Source organism: Dipodomys merriami, unplaced genomic scaffold, assembly GCF_024711535.1.
Source record: "Dipodomys merriami isolate MVZ:Mamm:240054 unplaced genomic scaffold, mDipMer1.0.p SCAF_52, whole genome shotgun sequence".
NCBI classification, from domain to species: domain Eukaryota; kingdom Metazoa; phylum Chordata; class Mammalia; order Rodentia; family Heteromyidae; genus Dipodomys; species Dipodomys merriami.
This window is the reverse complement of record NW_027206091.1, coordinates 6,938,527-6,960,339: the sequence shown is the minus strand read 5'-3', so window position 1 is coordinate 6,960,339 and position 21,813 is coordinate 6,938,527. Positions and strand designations below refer to the sequence as shown.

At 43.1% G+C, this 21,813-nt stretch overlaps 1 protein-coding gene and 1 pseudogene across 4 annotated transcripts in view; both read left to right on the top strand.

Annotated features, from left to right (window-relative positions):
* LOC138811106 (zinc finger protein 568-like) overlaps positions 1 to 13,954 on the top strand; it is a 35,124-nt gene extending 21,170 nt beyond the window's left edge. For 2 of the 4 annotated variants that reach the window (XM_069998691.1, XM_069998690.1), the window contains one exon: positions 1,776 to 13,954. In XM_069998691.1, coding sequence (XP_069854792.1) covers positions 1,776 to 3,178 — 1,403 coding nt within the window. In that variant the 3' untranslated portion in view covers positions 3,179 to 13,954. The remainder of the gene's footprint in view (positions 1 to 1,775) is intronic. The other 2 variants (XM_069998686.1, XM_069998687.1) reach the window with 1 other exon arrangement.
* Positions 13,955 to 17,533: 3,579 nt separating this feature from the next.
* Positions 17,534 to 19,881, top strand: LOC138811288 (nascent polypeptide-associated complex subunit alpha pseudogene; annotated as a pseudogene).
* Positions 19,882 to 21,813: the final 1,932 nt, after the last annotated feature.

Genomic DNA, 21,813 nt, shown 5'->3' with positions numbered 1-21,813 from the left:
GTGATTACCACTGCACCTAGCTAATTTCTACATGGATACCCTTAGTCTTGTTAATATTCATTGAACTGTGTTATAGGATGCTTATATCATGACGGATGAAATTATACTTGTGCTAATTCTTTGTCAGTTACAACTCAGCAAAAGATTTATAGAACAGAGCACTTGACCAAAAAACTAAAGAATTCAGAATGAAAAAACTGATACTGCAGAAATTCTAGAATAGAGCATTCATAGAAGTCTGAAAGAATCCAAGATAAGCAAACCAATGGTACAAAACTGGGGCTGTAAGGTGAGCGGGGATTGGGGGAAATGCCACACCCCAAGCTGCAAGGAAAGCATTCTCAAGAGAAAGGTGTTTTTTGTTTTTGCTGGTCCTGGGGCTTGTGCTCTACCACTTGAGCCACAGCACCACTTCCAGCTTTTTCTGAGTAATTTATTGGACATAAGCATGTCATGTATTGACTTGCCCTGGGCTGGCTTTGACCGGTGTCCTCAGATCTCAGCCTCCTGAATAGCTAGCATTACAGTGAAGGACAGACAGTATACCAAAAATAAGTATTAAGTTAGAAGTGCTGGACAAGGATGTCTACAAGCTGGATTGACAGAAAAAGGGAATAAGGAAATGGAGCCAGATGTTTCCTGTGGCATCATGCAAGTTCATGTCCAATATGAAAGTTTTCAAAAATACAGATAAAAACTTTCATAATATTGGAAAATAGGTAAGATGACATGCTACCAAAAAATGGAATGGAATGGGGAGGGTGCTATTCTGAAACTTGTGCTTCAACAAGGGCTCTGAAGAAAGAAGCAGTAACCAAGTGATCCACATGAACATAGTAGGGAAGGCATTCACCAGCAGGTTCTAAAGGGAACTGTCCTTGGTGAGCTGGATGGAGGACACACAGTTGGTCAGGTAGCAAGGGCAGGGGTGGTATAGGACAGGGTCGTGGAAGGTACAACATAGCATCTTTGATTTACCCGATTAAGGATGTTGAGTAGAGTGACATGATCTATTGAGAGTGTGGATATGCGGACAGGAGCCAAGCTAATAGGATAAGATGATAGTATAGGCAGTTAGGTAAAATCTGGTTATTTTTTAAACCTAGAGATGAGATTTTGCTGTTGGTGGTAATGTCATATTCATTTAGCAAAGGTGGTTTCTGGTCAAAATTCCTATTCTGATTGTGATTTTCTACCTTCCTTTCGGAGCTCTTATTTCTATTTCCCCTCCAAATTGCAACGAGTGACAATAGTAGTAAATTTTCACTATCTTTGTTTATTTTGGTACTAGTACGAAGGCTTGAACTTAGGGGCCTCACTGGGCTTTCTTGCTGGTATTCAACCACGTGAGCCACAGCTCCGGCCCAGCTTTTTTGCTTGTGAATTGGAAGGTGAAATGGTGAAATGTGCCCAAATTGGCTCAAACTGTAAACCCTCCTGAGTTAGCTGACATTACAGCATTATAAGCATGAACCATTGTGGCCCACCTAATTGTTTTTGTTTGTTTGTTTTTTATTTTGCCAGTCCTGAGGCTTGAACTCAGGGGCTAGGCACTGACCCTCAGCTTCTTTTGCTCAAGGATAGCAGCACTCTACCACTTCACCCACAGCTCCACTTCTGGCTTTTTATGTTTATGTGGTACTGAGGAATTGAACTGGGGGTTTCATGCATGCTAGACTAGCACTCTACCACTAAGCCATATTCTCAGCCCTGCTGTCATTTCTAACTTCAGAAGTTTTCTCCTGAAATATGAAAATACTTCTGCTTTCTTTCAGACTGTGAGTCTAGATGGAAAACCAAGAATATATTGCCAAAGGACAGTTCTCTCCATTTGCAATGGTTTAATTTTATAAAAGAAAAGCATACACACTCCAGCCTTAATGGCAGCAGCGTCTCAGGCCAGTTGGAGAGTAGAACAGAGCCTCGGGAGGGAAGCCTACGACAGCCGGGGAAAGCCTCCACAGAAAGGCCCACTTGCATTCAGCATTCAGCCCAGAAAGGCCCTCCACCAGCTCACACTGGAGAGAAATCCTGTGAATGCACCAAGTGTCAGAAAGCTGGCAGGAGCCAGTCATGTCCCATTCCACACAGAAGAACTCCTGGTAAGGAAAAAGACTGTGAATGTGGAGAGTGTGGGAAAATCTTTGATAGTGAATCCAGCTTGATTAAGCACCAGAGAGTTCATAAAAGCAAAAAAAGCACTGAAAATGAGAAAGGGGCCTCAGGCGCCCCCATGGGTGAGAAAGTTCACAAGTGTAAGGAGTGCGGGAAAGCCTTTCATTCTACCTCACAACTTAGGCAGCACCAAAAGATGCACGCAGGTGAGAAGCCCTACAAATGTCAGGAATGTGGGAAGGCGTTTCCGTCTAATGCCCAACTTAACCTTCACCACAGAGTCCACACGGATGAGAAGTGCTTTGAGTGTAAGGAGTGCGGGAAGGCCTTTACCCGCTCCTCGCACCTTCTCCGACACCAGAGAATCCATACAGGCGAGAAGCCCCATAAGTGTAAGGAGTGCGGGAAGGCCTTTCGCTATGACACGCAGCTTAGTCTCCATCAGATCACTCACACTGGGGAGAGGCGCTATGAGTGCAAGGAATGTGGCAACGTGTACAGCTGCGCCTCACAACTGAGTCTGCACCAGAGGATTCACACGGGGGAGAAACCCCACAAGTGTAAGGAGTGTGGGAAAGGGTTCATCTCTGACTCCCACCTCCTGCGGCACCAGAGTGTCCACACTGGGGAGAAGCCCTACAAGTGTAAGCAGTGTGGGAGCGCCTTCCGGCGCGGCTCAGAGCTCACTCGCCACCAGAGAGCTCATGCTGGGGAGAAGCCCTATAAATGTAAGGAATGCGGAAAGGCCTTCACATGTAGCACAGAACTAGTGAGACATCAAAAAGTTCACACTGGTGACCGACCCCACAAGTGTAAGGAATGTGGGAAGGCTTTCATTCGAAGATCGGAACTTACCCATCACGAAAGAAGCCACACTGGTGAGAGACCCTATGAGTGTAGGGAGTGTGGAAAGGCCTTCGGGCGAGGCTCAGAACTTAATCGACACCAGAAAATTCACACTGGTGAAAAGCCCTATGAGTGTGAGCAGTGTGGGAAGGCCTTTATCCGTGGCTCTCACCTCAGTCAGCATCAAAGAATTCATGCAGGACAGAGGAGTGAATAGAATGAAAGGGACATGATTTTGATTTAACACCTATGGTGAAATTATATAAATAAGTTCTTCCAGAATTTAGCCAACAGGAATCAATTGGTAAAATACTAGAAAATTGGTGAAGAAAGAGTGGGGATCCCATTTTGGTGTCTCAGAACCAAGTCAGCCTCAGGGAGCTTAGTCAGAGAAATGAATCTTCAGGACATCTTAACATCAGGGTCACTCACCTGGTAATTCAATCTTTTTTTTCTTTGGCCAGTCTTAAGGCTTGAATTCAGGGCCTGGACACCTTTGTTTCTGAGCCTCTTTGTACATAAGACTTGAGCAATAGCACCACTTCTGAGTAGTTTATTGGAGATAAGAGTCTGCCTGGGCTGGCCTTGCATTGCTATCTTCACATCTCAGCTCCTGAATAGCTAGGATTACCAGCATCCGGCCATTCAGTCTATTTGAGAAAGGTTATGTTAGTGTTAAAATGCAGCAAATTTTGAGATACCATGAAGATTAAATACGCTAACCTTAGAAAGGTCTGGCTAGTAGTGATAGTGTGCCAGAGGAAAGCTGCTGTTAGGAATACCTATGTCTGGTGACTTTTTGGGGGCCTCTTGATCTTTTTCTTTCTGTGCCAGTGGTGGGGCTTGAACTCAGGGCTGAGGCATTGTCCCCAAGCTTTTGCTCAAAGCTAGCATTCTACCTCTTAAACCACAGCCTCACCTCTGGCTTTGTGATGTTAGTTGAAGAACTTATGCCTCCTCAGCAGAGTGGGAATGTAAAAAAACCCAGCAGGAGAAAGTTAGGTTGCTCTGAAATCAACAGGATTTAGAGATTTATTAAAACCTCCCAATCCAGGCATGGTGGTACATAGCTACAATTCTAGCACCAAGAAGCTAGAGCGAAGAGAATCACAAGTTACAAGCCAGCTAGCACCACACAGTGAGAGACCCATTTTAACAATGCCTCTCATTAAAGCAACTTGCCCCTGGTAGTGAATATGAAAGAGAACTACCATGTGGAAGGAAGTTAATGGGGTGGGAAGCAGCTCTTCAATTCTCTTGTGTGTAATGAGAAGGGCGAGCATTTGTCTAGCTGTACTATTGATTCCTAATAATTTTTTTTTAATTGTCGGTTGTGGAGCTTGAACTCTGGGCCTGTGTGCTGTCCCTCAGCTCTTCAGCTCAAATTTAGCACTCTTATCATTTGAGCCACAGCACCACTTCCAGTTTTTTGATGGTTTATTGGAGATAACAGTCTCATGGACTTTCCTGCCCAGGCTGGCTTTGAACTGCGATCCTCAGATCTCAGCCTCTAAGCTGGGATTACACGCAGCAGCCACTGGCACCCAGCTCTAATAAATTCTTTGTACAAGAAGCTCTAACAGAATGTAAAGCAGAGCTAAAACCTTTTTCTGAAATTATGATTCTATCCTCTAGAGAAACATAAAGCATCATGCATTAGGCAAAAAAGATTTTTAGCTGGGTGTAGTAGCATGCACCTATCTTCAACAAAAGAGGCCATCCTGGGCATAAGATAGCTAGAGCCAGTATAAAAAAGATGCTGGCACAGTTGCTCAAGTACTACAGCACAGGATCCCTGAGTTCAAACACCAGAATGGCAAAGAAAAGGGGTGGGGGAATAAACAACCGTACAGTGGAGACACTGTTGGTTTAGCCACTGTTAACATTCTCCTTAAGTAAATGCTTGTTTCCTTGTGCTTCTGGCCACTGGGCTGAGCAGAAGTCTGCAAATGGACTTCTGTTGAATTTTCTTTCCCAATGAATAACAAAAATAGTTTTACTAAGTACAGAATGTGTATGTGGTCATTTTGTAATCAGAAGGCCTAGGCTGAGATTGACCTGGGACAGCTAGAACAGCACAGGTCCAATGCAGTTGTCTACTTGCTATGGTCACCATGTAGTAGATTCACTCCCCACCCCCCCTTGCTGTGTTTTTTGGTTGGTGAGTGTTGGGGCTTGAACTCTGGTCCTGGGAGCTATTCCTTAGCTCTTCAGCTCAAGAGTAGCATCCTACCACTTGAGCCACACACAGTGCCACTTCTGGTTTTCTGGTAGTTAATTGGAGATAAGAATCTCATGGACTAGGAAAGTCCAGCCCGTGCTGGCTTTGAACTGTGATTTCAGCTTCCTGAGTAGCTAGGATTACAGGTGTGAGCCACCAGTGCCCCGCCATAAATCTATTCTTGAACTATTTTGTTGTATCTTTAGTTTAATAAAGTATAGATTACCATAGTGCTAGTTTCATTATAATTTCTAATATTTTGAGTTGTTAAAAATATATTTATTATTTAGCTTTTTAAGAATTAAGGGCTGCATCTCATGGCACAGAACGCTTGCCTATCAAGCCCCAAGTTCAAGCACCAGTATGGTCACAAAACAAAATACCTTTTGTAGTGGTAAATGCCTGTAATCGCCAGCTATTCAGGAGGTGGAAACCAGGACCATCACAATCTGTTTTCAATCAAATTTAAGCCAAGAATGTACTAAGTATATTACAGACTTTTTTTTTAAAGCAAAACTACAGACACTGATTGTTCTTCTGTCCTGCATTCTCAGGAAGACATTTACATCTAGATTTGTTTAGTACAAGGAGGTTAGGGGTGGGCCCATGATAGTACAGCCTCTTTTTCTCATGGACAGCCTTCTAGTCAGAACCTACTGATCTAACCAATTTTAGATTAAGTATACACATAAACTGTGATAAATGCAGTCCATCCACAAGTGAAAATTTGGGCGATTTTACCAGCAATTACACTACAGATTTTCTATACTTATTTTGTGCCTTAAAGTACTTCGTGTGTGTGTATTTTTTTAAACAATATATTTAAAATGTAACTGTTAGTGCCTTGTCTGAAATTTACCATTGATATGAACTACATGTGCATTTCCTGACAATTTGACCCAGAGTTGAAAAGGTGCCTTCAGTTTGCATTTAACTGCCAGTGAGGTTGAGCACCTACCTTGCTTAAAGGTCATTTGCTTTATGTCTGTGATTTTTTATCTCCTTCATTTGCATTTCCCAAAGTGATATGTAGAAACTAGATTTGGAGATTGTGTTGTCCAGGCAGACCTTATCCAAGGTGGCAATTTCACTTCCTCTGCTTGACATCCCAGTGGAGATTTTTGTTAATCACTGTAAAGGGGCCTGCTACTGATATCTACTGAAATCCTGCTTGATGTCCTATAAATCATGCATCCCGGTGACAAAATAAAGTGATCCAGAAGGTCACTGCATTGCTGGCTCTGACTGGATTTGTCTGGCTGTGGTCCAATAAAACAAGCATCAAGCCAAGTTTGGTCTATAAGCTGCAATTTGCTTACCTGTTTCTAAATGTTTTTGCTCTGTCTTGTTTCTAATTCTCTTTCACCTCAAATATTTTTCCAAATTTCTATTTCATGCCTTTAAATCTTCTGCCTAAATACAAAGGCATCAGCACCTGTGTTACTGCCTCCAAGTAATTAACATGCATGTGATTTAATTACAATTTTGTACAATAAATAAATGGTTTTAGAAAAAGATGGTCCCTTTGTGAAGCCTCCATGTGTGAGACAAATGTACACGTGGAAGAGTGTGCCATGGGACGCCCTAAGTTCTACGCATTCACCATCCTGCTCCTCTAGCATCTAGGTACTCTGTTATATGTTGACAATTTGTTGAGAGAAAAGTAGTTCTTTATATTTTAAGCACTGAAGGATTTAACAAAGAAGGTTTTAATTTTAATCTTTAGTGGGCAAACCAACCATGTATGATGGGCTGGCAGCGTAGCATAGGAAAAAAAGTGGCGAGGACCCAGACTTGGAAAAGGCCTATTACTCCTCTGCTGCCACTTCCCATCACACAGACACCACCAGAGCCCTGGTAGGAAAAAGAGTTGCTGTGTCACAAGTACTGTGAGAGAAGCTGATTATTTTATACTACTTATATGAATATAACATTCTTTAGAAAAGAAGTACTTGAATTTTACACCCCAGTACTTCACTGAGAATGTGCTCTGTGCTTACCTGAATAAACACACCTTAGCAGCTCCCCAGACAGCTTCCAAGACTATCCAAAGAATCAATTCATGGACGCCAGTGGCTCACACCTGTAATCCTAACTACTCAGGAGGCTGAGATCTGAGGATTGCAGTTCAGAGCCAGCCCAGGCAAGGAAAGTATGTGAAACTGTTTTAACTCCAACTAACCACCAGATAACCGGAAGTGGAGCTGTGGCTCAAGTAGAGCGTTCACCTTGAGCTGAAGAGCTGAGGGACAGCGCCCTCCTGAGTAGCTAGGATTACAGGCATGAGTGTTTTTGACAATTTTTTACGATAACTTGGCACCTTTCCAAAATCATGGAAGTGTGACAAACATACAATTAAGAGACCTAGGATAACTACACAAGGAGCCTGATAGCCAGAAAGATGGCTAACACTAACCAAAAGAAAGTTGGGACCTGACTGGGAGTGTGTCTTAGTGGTAGAGTGCTTGCCTAGCATGCATGAAGCCCTGGGTTGGATTTCTCAGTATCACATAAACAAGCCAGAAGTAGTGCTGTGGCTCAAGTGGTAGAGCACTAGCCTTAAGCAAAAAACAGCTCAGGGACAGTGCCTAGGGGCATGGTTCAAGCATGAGAGTGCTTGCGCTGTCAAGTGCAATGGCTAATTCTAGAATTAGAGCTGGAAACAATCCAAGATAGCCCTAGAGCATTTTATAGTGCCTGAAGGTAAAGTACTAGGGCTGGGAAGGTGGCTCAGTGGTAGAGTGTTTGCTTCGCATGCATGAGGCCCTAGGTTTCATTCCTCAGCACCACATAAACAGAAAAAGCCAGAAGTGGCGCTGAGGCTCAAGTGGTAGAACGCTGTCCTTTGAGCTGAAGAGCTGAGGAAAAGCACCGAGGCCTAGAGCTCAAGCCCCCCTGACAAAAAATTAAAACTGCAGGCACATGCATACACAAAGGCACAATGAGGGTGCCTGGGGAGAATGGGGCAAAGTAGGAAAAAAGCTCTCAGTGGCCAAAGCTGAACTAAATTGAACAAAATATTATGAGATTGTTAACCAGTGTGTGATCCACCCATACAGCACACATTGTGGAAAGGGAGGGATGGTGAGGAAATTGGTGAGAAACATAACAACCACCATACAGACAGGTGAAGATTATAGATGCAGTCACATTACCGGCATATTCCTTCATGGGATGGGATGACAGCAACAACTAGCTCTGTGGCTTTCTCAAAACCTCAGGGACAAAGTCTTAAAATAGTTCACAGTGCTTAAAAGAGAACATCTTAACTATGTAACAGAGGTTTACCTAACAATCAGGATCCCAGAAGGAACACTGCTAGGCACATTATAGTAAAAATGCTAGATCTCAGCAATTAAACAATCTTACACACAGCAAAAGCAAAATGGGAAGAAAAATTAGAATCACTGCAGATCTCTCCACATAGACATGAATGCAAGGAAAGCCTGGGAAAGGACCATCTGAGACCTGAAAACCAATAACTGCCAGCCCAGAGTGTTATATCCAGTGAAGCTAGCATTCACATTGGACGGAGAAACAAATTTTTAATAGTAAAGAAAAAATGAATTCATAACCAATAATCCAGCATTGCAAAGAATATTAAGAGGGGGATTATAATCTGAAGAAAACAAGATCAGGGAACTATACCAGATAGCGCTAGGAGACCAACTGAGTAAACACAGGAGGAAAGGAAAGAAGAAAAACAGGAAAGTAGGAAAACGACAGGAAGCACAATATACCTCTCTATAATAACCATAAACATTAATAGACTGAATTCACCAAAAGAGAAAACTATAGATTGGATCAGAAAAGAAGATCCATCAGAGGCTGGGAAGGTGGCTCAGTGTAGAGTGCTTGCCTTGCATGCCTGAGGCCCTGGGCTCAATTCCCCAGCACCACATAAGCAAAAAGAAAAGCCAGAAGTGGTGCTGTGGCTCAAGTGGTAGAGTGATAGCCTTGAGCTGAAGAGCTGAGGGACAGCGCCCAGGCCTAGAGTTCAGGCCCCACGACTGGACCCAAAAAAAAAAATCCAGGGCTGCGAAGGTGGCTCAGTGGTAGAGCGCTTGCCTTGCATGCTTGAAGCCCTGGGTTCGATTCCTCAGCACCACATAAGCAAAAAAGAAAAAAAAAGCCGGAAGTGGCACTGTGACTCAAGTGGTAGAGCGCTAGCCTTGAGCTGAAGAGCTGAGGGACAGCGCCCAGGCCCAGAGTTCAGGCCCCACAACCGGACCCAAAAACAAAACAAAACAAAAAAAAAAAACCATCAATTTGCTGTCTTCAAGAGACCCAGCTCACACCCAAAGATAAAAGCAAATTCCAAGTGAAAGGATGGAGGAAGATCTACCATGCAGATGCTCCCAGGAAGAAGGCAGGAATTGCTGTCCTGATAGCCGATAAACTTCACATTAAAATCATTATGAAAAGACAAAGGTTACTACATATTAATACGGGGAACAATCCAAGAAGAAGATATCACCATTGTCTGTCTATACTCCCCAAACATTGGTGCACCTAAACATGTTAAGCAAATACTCTCAAACTTATAGGAAAAGATAGATCCAAATACAATAATACTAGGAGACTTTTAATACTCCACTCTCACCAAAGGACAGGTCTTCCATCCAAAGAATTGGCAAAGATGTCTCCAGATTAAGTGATGCCACATCTCAAGTGGAGTTAACTAACATACTGAGTTTTCTACCCAACAATAATCCAATACATATCCCAGCAGCCCATGGAATTCTTTCCAAAATAGATCCTATCTTAATTCATACAAGGAATTTAAGCAAATACAAGAGGATCCAGGCAGGGAAGTGTGTAATAGAGTGCTTGTCTTGCATGCATGAGGCCCTGGTTTGATTCCTTATTATCACATAAGCAGAAAAAGCCAGAAATGGCACTGTGGCTCAAGTGATAGAGCACTAGCCTTGAGTTGAAGAGCTGAGGGACAGCAATAAGGCCCTATGACCAATAACTTTAAAATAAAATAAAATAAAATATATATCCTTTGCAGACAGCAGTGGCTCGTGCCTGTAATGCTAGCTACTCAGGACACAGATCTGAGGATGGGGGTTCAAAGCCAGCCTGGGCAAGAAAGTCTGTGAGACTCATACTGACTAAACAGACAACGGGAAGTGGTGCAGTGACTCAAGGGGTAGAGTGCTAGCCTTGAGTTGAAGAGCTGAGGGGCAGCGCCCAGGCCCAGAGTTCAAGCCCCATGACCAACAACAACAACAAAAAAGAGGGTCAACATAATCCCATGTATTCTGACCATAGTGGAACCAAGCTAGTTCTCAATAACAAAGCATCTAGTAGAAAATAAACACATGGAATTAAACAGCACACTTCTGAGCAACACCTGGGTCACAGAAGAAATTAGAGAAGAAATTAAAAAGTTCCTACAGGGGCTGGGAAGGTGGCTCAGTGGTAGAGCGCTTGCCTTGCGAGCCTGAGGCCCTGAGTTCAATTCCTCAGCACCACATAAGCAAAAGGAAAAAAAGCCGGAAGTGGCACTGTGGCTCAAGTGGTAGAGCGCTAGCCTTGAGCTGAGGGACAGCTCCCAGGCCCAGAGTTCAGGCCCCACAACTGGACCCAAAAAAAAAAATTCCTACAATTCAATGAAAATGAACATATATCACAAAGAAACCTGTGGGATATATCGGCAAAAGCAGTCCTGAGGGGAAAATTTATTGCTCTCAGTGCACACATCAATAAAACAAGAGACAGGGGCTGGGAAGGTGGCTCAGTGGTAGAGTGCTTGCCTTGCATGCATGAGGCCCTGGGTTCAATTCCTCAGCACCACATAAGCAGAAAAAGCTGGAAGTGGTGCTGTGGCTCAAGTGGTAGAGCACTAGCCTTGAGCTGAAGAGCTGAGGGATAGCACCCAGGCCCAGAGTTCAGGTACCATGACTGGCAAAAAAAAAGAAAAAAAAAGAAAACAAGAGACAGACCAAGTAAACAATCTCATGATGCAACTAAAACTGCTAGAGAAACAAGAAAAAGTTGAACCTAAAGTTCCTAGATGGAGCGAGATAACCAAAATAAGAGTTGAAATTAACAAGATAGAGACTAAGAAAATATACATAAAATTAATAAAGCAAAAACCTGGGTTTTTGAAAAATCAAGATTAACTAAAAAGAGGAGACCCAAATCAATAAGATCGGGGATCCCACAGGAAGAATTACACCAAATATCCAAGACATCGGAACAGTTATAAAGAAAGATTGCCAGATTAGATACTAAGGAAGGAAAACCTAGTAGAAATGATGAATTCCTAAAAAAATACAAATTGCTCAAACTGAACCAAGAATAAATAAATCAATTAAGCCAATAACCTACAATGAGATAGAGGAAGCAATCAAAAGTCTCCCAACAAGGAAAAGCCCAGAACCAGATGGAGTCACTACAGAATTCTAAGACCTTTAAAGAGAAACGAATACCCATACTCCTCAAGCTCTTTAGAGAAATAGAAACAGAGGGAGCAATCCCAAACTCATTCTATGAAGCCATATCACACTCATCCCCAAACCAAGCAAAGACCCAACAAAAAAAAAGAGAACTAAAGACCAATCTGATGAACACAAATGCAAAGCTCAATAAAATTGTAGCCATCAGAATCCAGAAACATCAAAAAAAAATCATACATTATGATCAAATAGGCTTCATCCCAGAGATGCAGGGATGGTTTAACAAATGTCAATAAATGTAATGCATCACATCAACAGATCCAAGGTCAAGAAACACGATTATCTCCATTGACACCGAAAAGGCTTTTGAGAAAATACAACACATTCACATTAAAAGCTCTGGAAAAGCTCTCTCTGCTCTTTTCTAGCTCTTTCTCAGCTCTTTCCTTCTCTTCTCTTTCCCAGCTCCCTTCTCTTAAAAAAAAAAAAAAAAGCTCTGGAAAAAAACATTCCTTAAAACAGTAAAAGCCGGGGCTGGGAAAGTGGCTCAGGCTCAGTGGTAGAGCGCTTGCCTTGCATGCATGAGGTCCTGGGTTCGATTCCTCAGCACCACATAAGCAGAAAAAAAAAAGCCGGAAGTGGCGTTGTGGCTCAAGTGGTAGAGTGCTAGTCTTGAGCTGAAGAGCTGAGGGACAGTGTCCAGGCCCAGAGTTCAGGCCCCATGACCGGACCAAAAAAAAAAAAAAAAACCAAAACAGTAAAAGCCTTATATGACAGACCAATAGCTAATATTACACTTAATGGGGAAAAACTACAACCAGTTCCCCTAAAAACAGGGACAAAGCAAGGATGCCCACTCCACTCCTCTTCAATATAGTTCTAGAATCCTTAGCCAGTACAATAAGGCAAGAAAAAGATATTAAGCGTTCCGCATGGGGGAGGAAGGAGTTAAACTATCTCTTTTTGCAGATGACGTGATTTTATATTTTAACAATCCCAAAAGCTCCATCCCCAAACTCTTAGAGCTTATAAACCACTTCAGCAAGGATACAAAATTAACCCACAAAAACCAGTCGCTTTTCTGTACACCAACAATGTACAAGCAGAAAGGGAAATCAAGGAAACAACCCCATTCAGAATAGCCTTAAAAAAAAAAAAGTAGGAATTAACCTAACCAAAGATATAAAGGATCTACTTCATGAAAACTTAAAAGCCTAAAAAAAGAAATCAGAGGACAGTGGGAAATGGAAAGATCTCCCATGTTCCTGGACAGGCAGAATTAATATAGTGAAAATAGCAATACTTCCAAAATTGATATATAAATTCGATGTCATTCCCATTAAAATCCCAATGATGTACTTTATTGAAGTAGAGAAAACAGTCCAAAAATTCAGTTGGCTCAGTGGTAGAGCACTTGCCTTGCATGCCTGAGGCTCTGGGTTCGATTCCTCAGCACCACATAAGCAAAAAGAAAAAAACCGGAAGTGGCGCTGTGGCTCAAGTGGTAGGGCACTAGTCTTGAGCTGAAGAGCTGAGGGACAGTGCTCAGGCCCAGAGTTCAGGCCCCACAATCGGACCAAAAAAAAACCAAAAAACAAAAATTCATAGGGAACAACAAAAGATCTAGAATAGCCAAAGCAGGATGCATCACAATACCGGATTTCAAGCTCTACTATAGAGACATAATAGAGCTTGGTACTGGCACAAAGAGACCCGACGACAAATGGAACAGATGAGGACCCAAAAATAAAACACATACTAACAGTCAATTGATATTTGACAAAGGAGCCAAAGATGTACAGTGGAAGCAGCACAGCCTCTTCAGCGACTGGTGCTGGGAAAACTGGGCGGCCACATGCAGAAAACTAAAAGTAGACCCAGCCTATCACCATGCGCCAGCATCAGCTCAAAATGGATTAAAGACCTTAACATCAAACCTGAAACTCTGAAACTACTGCTGGACAGAGTAGGAGAGACACTTGAACTTATAGACTCAGGCAGGAACTTCCTGAACAGAGTTGCCAAGGGTCACAACAAATTGGAGACTCCATAAATTGGATTACCTTAAAACAAAAAGTTTCGGCACAGCTAAAGAAACCAACCAAACTAGAAAGAAAGCCAACAAGTTGGGAAAAAATATTTACCAGCACTATATTAGACAAGGGCCTAATATCCATCCTATACAGAGAACTAAAAAAAACTAATCCCTCTCAAATCTAACAAACCAATCATGAAATGGGCAAGGAAACTAAAGAGAGACTTCTCAGAAGAAATAAAAATGGCAAAGAGCTGAACACGGGCAGCTCATGCCTATAATCCTAGCTACTCAGGAGGCTGAGATATGAGGATCACAGTTCAAAGCCAACCTGGGCAGGAAAGTCCCTGAGACTCTTTTTTTGGGGGGGTCCGGTGGTGGGGCCTGAACTCTGGGCCTGGGCACTGTCCCTCAGCTCTTCAGCTCAAGGCTAGCACTCTACCACTTAAGCCACAGTGCCACTTCCGGCTCTTTTCTTATGTGGTGCTGAGGAATCAAACCCAGGGCCTCGAGCATGCAAGGCAAGTGCTCTACCACTGAGCCACCTTCCCAGCCCTCCCTGAGACTATTATCTCCAGTAAATCACTAGAAAACTAGAAGTGGTGCTGTGGCTCAAGCAGTAGAGCACTCACCCTGAGCTGAAGAGCTGAGGGACAGCGCCCAAGCCCAGAGTTCAAGCCCCATGACAAAAAAAAAAAAAAAAAAAATGCAAAGAAACACATGAGGAAATGTTCATCATCCCTGGTTTTAAAGGAAACACAAATAAAAATAACCCTGAGATACCACCTTACTCAAGTCAGAATGGCTGGCATCCTAAATGCAGCCAATGACAAATGCTGCCAAGGATGTGGAGAAAGAGGAACCCTATTACGCTGCTGGTGAGAATGTACCCTAATACAACCACTGTGGAAAGCAGTCTGGAGGTACCTCAGAAAGCTAAATATAGACTTCCCCTATCATCCAGCCAAACCACTGCTAGACATCTATCCTGAGCAACAGGAACCAGGATACACATACACCTCCATGTTCATTGCAGTACTGTTCACAATAGCCAAGATATAGAAACAATCCAGATGCCCACAACTGATGAGTGGATCCAAAAATTGTGGTATCTGTATACAATGGAATATTATGCAGTCTTTAGAAAGGACAAAATAAAGGCATTTACAGGGAAATGGGTGGAACTAGAGTGAATAATTTTGAGTGAGGTAAGCAAGAGCCAAGAGACAAATGGCACATGGTCTCCCTGATATGTGGATGTAAAGCCAAAATGCAAGGATATATGACAAAGTAAACAGGACTCGAGAAACTAAGGACTGTCACTCATTTTGTCGTATCATTGGTAAATGACTCCATGTTCTTGACCACATATATAGCATATATATATGCATGCAATGGAGGGAAACATACAACACAGGGGCCCATCAGCTGCACTGGACATAGATGAAAAGGAACTAAGCAACCCAAAGACAGCGATGGGAAGGAAGGGACCAGAGGAAAAGAGGGAACAGCCTACACTAAGCAAAAGGAAAGAAATGTAAATATCACCTGATGTGGAAGAAATAATTGTATTATCAAAGCTCCTAGAATTCACAAACTTAATAGACCATGATAATGACAGTTTGCCTTGTGAAGTTTAAAATGTTTGTGACTTTAAGTATCACTCTTCCACAATACTGTGAAATATGTGAAATTTATGTAATCACCTAACCTCAATTTTAAAAAAGTGAGAGAAGGGATGGGTTAGGAACAATGGGTGACAATGTTGTCAGACACTTTGTATTCATATACTTCTTTGTACAACTACTTAAAGGTAATAAAAAATTTTAAAAAATAGTTCACAGTGGAGACACACTCCAAAATCCCCCAAATGAGTGGGGCCACCAAAAAAGGAAAGGCTGTGTCTTCTAGATTCAATGTCCACACCCACAGCACTCACATCTAAGTGAAACCTAAGACAACATGATGACTAAAGGTAACTCGCATCCTACACAGGACTCCAAATGGGAGAAGAACATTTTTTTTTTTTGGGGGGGGGGAAGGGAAACAGCCTGAAGAGCAACAGAAATGGTAAATATACCAGACTATTCTGTCTTGGTAACTTCTCTTTTTTTTTTTTTTTTTGGTCGGTCGTGGGGCCTGAACTCTGGGCCTGGGTGCTCTCCCTCAGCTCTTCAACTCAAGGTTAGCACTCTACTACTTGAGCCACAGTGCCACTGCTGGCTTTTTCTGCATATGTGGTGCTGAGGAATCGAACCCAAAGCCTCATGCATGCAAGGCAAGTGCTCTACCACTGAGCCACCTTCCCAGCCCTGTAACTTCTAATTTTAAAGTCTACTATATTGAAAAATTGTAACATTGTCTCATGAGGTTTTCAACTTTCCCAGATTATTTATGATGACCACATAAAGGGAAGAGGGAGCCAAGCACCTGTGGCTCACGCCTGTAATCCTAAATACTCAGGAGGCTGAGATCTGAGGATTGTGGTGCAAAGGCAGCCAAGGCACGAAAGTCCATGAGAATCTTTTTTTTTTTTTTTGTGGGTCCAGTCGTGGGCCTGAACTCTGGGCCTGGGCGCTGTCCCTCAGCTCTTCAGCTCAAGGCTAGCGCTCTACCACTTGAGCCACAGCGCCACTTCCGGCTATTTTCTTTTTGCTTATGTGGTGCTGAGGAATCAAACCCAGGGCCTCAAGCATGCAAGGCAAGCACTCTACACTGAGCCACCTTCCCAGCCCTCCACGAGACTCTTATCTCCAATAAACCACCAGAAAACTGGAAGTGGTGTTGTGGCTCACATGGTAGTGTGCTCACATTGAACTGAAGAGCTGAGGGACAGCGCCCAGGCCCAGAGTTCAAACCCCATGACCAACAAAAAAAAGGGGTGGGGGGAAGTGGAGCCTCGATGGTGTATCCATGTGAAGCAGTAAGAAAATGTAGAGTAGAAAGTACTGTCCAATAAGAAAATTTATGATTATCTGATTTAGGAACTTAGTAGTTAGGCTGGGAATGTGGCTTGGTGGTAGAGTGAATGCCTACCATGTTTGAAGCCCTGAGTTCAATTCCTCATTATCATATAAAAAGAAAAAGCCAACAGGGCACCAGTGGCTAACGCCTGTAACCCTAGCTACTCAGGAGGCTGAGATCTAGGATCACAGTTCAAAGCCAGCCTGGGCAGAAAAGTCCGTGAGACTCATCTCCAATAAACCACTAGAAAACCGGAAGTGGTGCTGTGGCTCAAATGGTAGAACACTCACAGGGACAGCGCAGGGACAGCGCCCAAGCTCAGAGTTCAAGCCCCACTATCGACAAAACACACACACACACACACACACACACACACACAATAGGAAAGCATACAAAAATGAACCACCACCAACTAGGTATAAACAGCATTTATAGGTTGCCCCAGGCAACAAGACAGCACATTTTCTTTCTGGATACACACAAAAAAATTACAACTCCAAAAACTTGGAAATTAGCAGCACAGTTCTAAATAATTCATGAGACAAATACAATATGTCGGGAAATTAATAGAAATCAAATATATATCAAGGGGACTGGGAATGTGGTTTTGTAGTAGAGTGCTTGCCTAGCATTTATAAAGCCCTGGGTTCAATTCCTCAGTATCACATAAATAGAAAAAGCTGGAAGTAACTGGGTGCTACTGACCAAAGGGGAATATATATATATATATATATATATATATATATATATATATATATATATAGAGAGAGAGAGAGAGAGAGAGAGAGAGAGAGAGAGAGAGAGAGAGAGAGAGAGAGAGAGAGAGAGAGAAAGTATATGTATACACTCTCTCCATATATAGAGTATTTATGTAAATACTCTATACACTGCCATCTGCCTTTCTTGAAGGCTGGATCGCCCAGAAGTCTTAAGAGTTAGGAAGAAATGCCTGGTGAAGCCATAGAAATTGTCCCTGACACAGAGCAGGATTTTGCCACAGCCCCAGGCTGAGACAGGATGTGAAACAGAATCTGACAGTGATGAATCAGTACCAGGGCTCGAGGAACAAAACTCCACACAAGCAGCCACACAACAAGCCCAACTGCAGCAGAAGCAGAAATTGATGAAGAACCAATCAGCAAAGCAAAACAGAATCGTAGTGAAAAGAATGCACAAAAGGCTATGTCCAAACTGGATCTTTGGTTACGGGAGTTACTAGAGTCACTATCTGGAAATCAAAGAATATCCTCTTTTTTGAGTCCGGTCATGGGGCCTGAACTCTGGGCCTGGGCACTGTCTCTCAGCTCTTCAGCTCAAGGCTAGCGCTCTACCACATGAGCCACAGCGCCACTTCCGGCTTTTTTCTTTTTGCTTATGTGGTGCTGAGGAATCGAACCCAGGGCCACATGCATGCAAGACAAGTGCTCTACCACTGAGCCACCTTCCCAGCCCAAGAATATCCTCTTTGTAATCACAAAACCAGAGGTCTACAAGAGCCAAGCTTCAGATACCTACATAGTTTTGGGGGAAGTCAACATTGAGGACTTAGCAAGCACAGTTAGCAGCTGCTGAGAAATTAAAAGTTCAACTTGAAGCTGTCTCAAACATTCAAGAAAACAGAATCCAACTGTACAAGAGGAGAGGAAAGAGGAAGAGGTTGATGAAACAGGTGTGGAAGTTAGAGCTAGAATTGAATATGTCACAAGCAAATGTGTCAAGAGCAAAGGCAGTCCAAGCCCTAAAGAATAATAGTTATGATATTGTAAATGTTATAATTAACAATGTAACTATACGAAAACAAGGACCCGTGTGTGTGTGTGTGTGTGTGTGTGTGTGTGTGTGTGTGTGTGTGTGTGTGTGTGTGTGTGTGTGTGTGTGTGTGTGTGTGTGTGTGTGTGTGTGTGTGTGTGTGTGTGTGTGTGTGTGTGTGTGTGTTTGTCTGGGCCTGAGCACTGTCCCTCAGCTCTTCAGCTCAAGGCAAGTGCTCTACCACTTGAGCCACAGGGCCAAAACACTTCTGGTATTTTTATTGGAGATAAGAGGCTCACAGGCTTTTCTGCCCAGGCTGGCTTTGAACAGTCATCCTCAGATCTCAGCCTCCTGAGTAGCTAGAATTATAGGCATGAGCCACCAGTGCCCAGCAAGGACCCTTTGTTTTTTTTGTTTTTGTTTTGTAGGTCCTGGGGCTTGAACACTGTCCCTGTGCTCTTCAGTTCAAGGCAAGCACTCTACCACTGGAGCCACAGTGCCACCTCCGGTTTTCTGGTGGTTAATTGAAGATAAGTCTCACAGAAAGCTGGGCGCTGGTGGCTCATGCCTGTAATCCTAGTTACTCAGGAGGCTGAGATCTGAGGATCGTGGTTCAAAGCCAGCCCGGGCAGGAAAGTCCGTGAGACTCTTATCTCCAATAAACCACTTGAATACCGGAAGTGGCGCTGTCGCTCAAGCAGTAGAGCACTCACCTTGAGCTGAAGAGCTGAGGGACAGCGCCCAGGCCCGAGTTCAAACTCACAGAGTTTCCTGCCCAGGCTGGCTTTTAACCATGATCCTCAGATCTCAGCCTCCTGAGTAGCTAGGATTACAGGCATGAGCCAGTGACACCTGGCTGAAAGGTGGTACCATTTTTGAAATATGAACCAAAATAGAACTCACCAGCACGAACATGATACTTCGAGTAAAGAGAAAGAAATTATTTTTTTAAAAATTTGGGCTGGAGGGCTGGGAAGGTGGCTCAGTGGCAGAGCGCTTGCCTTGCATGCATGAGGCCCTGGGTTTGATGCCTCAGCACCACATAAGCAAAAAAAAAAAAGCTGAAAGTGGCGCTGTGGCTCAAGTGGTAGAGCGCTAGCCTTGAGCTGAAGAGCTGAGGGACAGCACCCAGGCTCAGAGTTCAGGCCGCATGACCGGACCCCCCAAAAAAAACAAAAAACAAAAATTTGGGCTGGATGCCGGTGGTTCACACCTGTAATCCTAGCTACTCAGGAGGCTGAGATCTGAGGATCATGCTCAAAGCCAGTCGGGGCAGGAAACTCCATGAGACTCTTATCTCCAATAAACTACTCGAAAACCAGAACTGGTGCTGTAGCTCAAGTGGTAGAGTGCATGCTTTGAGCTGAAGAGCTCAGGGAGCGCCTAAGCCCAGAGTTCAAGCCCCAGGACCAACAAAAAAAAAAAAAAAGGAAACTGACAATGCATTAGGAGAAGCACACTTGGCTCTAACCCCTAAGCCTAAGTATCAAATGCATTGCACATGAATCTGTCATCCCCAGCTGCTACACTGTAAGAGTGTGTGACAGATTAGGAATGTTTATAATACTGAGGCTGTGGAGGTGGGATGCCAGAATGTTAATAATATCAACAACTAGAAGGAACAACGTCAAAGAAAACAATGAACAAAAGTTTCTAAATTTGTTTTTTTTTTACAGAAAGCATTATTACTTAAAGATAATAATAAAAGAAAAAATTGCTAGGTGCCTGTGGCTCTCTTCTGTAATCCTAGCTACTCAGGAAGCTGAGAAATGAGGATCATGGTTTGAAGCCAAACCAGGCAGAAAAGTCCCCATGAGACTCTTATCTCCAAATACCAGAGAGTAGAGCTGTGACTCAGTGGTAGAGTGCTAGCCTTGAGCAAAAGAGCTAAGGGACAGAGCCCAGACTCTGAGTTCAAATCCCACCACCACCAACAACAAAACAAAACCTAATTCATTTGTTATGTACTAGTATACTCAGGGCCTGGTGCTCTTGGCCTTTTACTTAAGGCACACCTCCATTTTCTGACTTTTTTAAGGCAGTAAGTACTATGTAGGAAAAAATACAGTAAAAATCCTTCCACATACATGGTTAAAAGGAAATAAAATTGTTTTTACCTCAAACAAAATGCCTTTAAAATTGTGATTAATGTGGGTGGTGAGACAAGGAAAAACATTCCCATTCAGTATTCATGTATCCTTTCAAAAAATTAAATCACTTCATAGCTCTGAACATACCACAAAGTCAGCAAAACCCAGAAGAGCAAAATAGTGAGTAAAAATGGAGAGTGAAGCCAGGCGCCATTGGCTCATACCTGTAATCCTAGCTACTCAGGAGGCTGGCATCTGAGGATCGCGGTTCAATGAAGATCATGGCTCAAAGCAGCCCGGGCAGAAAAGTCCATGAGACTCTTATCTCCAATTAAACCACCAGGAAACCAAAAGTGGCACTGTGGCTCAAGTGGTAGAGTACTACACTACCCTTGAGCTGAAGAGCTGAGGGACAGCGCCCAGGCCTAGAGTTCAAGCCCCACAACTAACAAAAAAAAAAAGAGAGTGAAAAAGAAGTCAGCTGTAACCCTCACTACTTAGGAGGCTGAGGATCACAGGTGGAAGTCAGCCAGGGCAGAAAGTCCTGGAGGCACTTATGTCTAATTAACCAGCAAAATGTTGGAAATGCTTTCACAGAACACCAGCTCTAAAAAATAGCCCCGTGTTTAAGCTCTAGTACCAGCACAAAACTAAGGTAAAACAGTGTCCATTTCTTTATTAGATTCTATAGTTTTTCTCATCAATTCCTTAAGTTCTTTGAACATAATTTTTAGTTGGAACTATATATATTTAAATAAGGACCATTAATTAATAAACAAATAGAAATACCATGTTACACAAAGCAATGTGCAAACTTAAGTAAACTAAGGTGGGACCAACAGTGAAATGTTTATTTCCTTGAATAATTAAGCTGATTTTATAGTTCATCTGGTAAAAGCAAAGCAGCAATAGCCAAAGTCTGAAGAAGCACTTGGGCCACAGGGACCCAGCTGCAACACTTTAAAATAAGAAAGCCTCAGATTAAATAGTATTGGTCTTGGCATAAACAAAGTGTTTGAAGGGCAATTTGGCAGTTATCTATAACCACAGCTTTAAAAAAAAAATCCAATTCTTTCAAATTTGCTTGAAACAAGACGGGCATATATGGCAAGTTTGTCTGACGCAGAAAAAAAATTCACGACCATCAGCAGGAGACTGGTCCCATAAAACTATAGTAAATCTTGGGCTGGGAAGGTGGCTCAGTGGTAGAGTGCTTGCTTTGCATGCATGAGGCCCTGGGTTCCATTCGTCAGCACCACATAAGCAAAAAGAAAAAAGCCAGAAGTGACGCTGTGGCTCATGTGGTAGAGTACTAGCCTTAAGCTTAAAGAGCTGAGGGACAGCGCCCAGGCCCAGAGTTCAGGCCCCACAACCGGACCCCAAAAA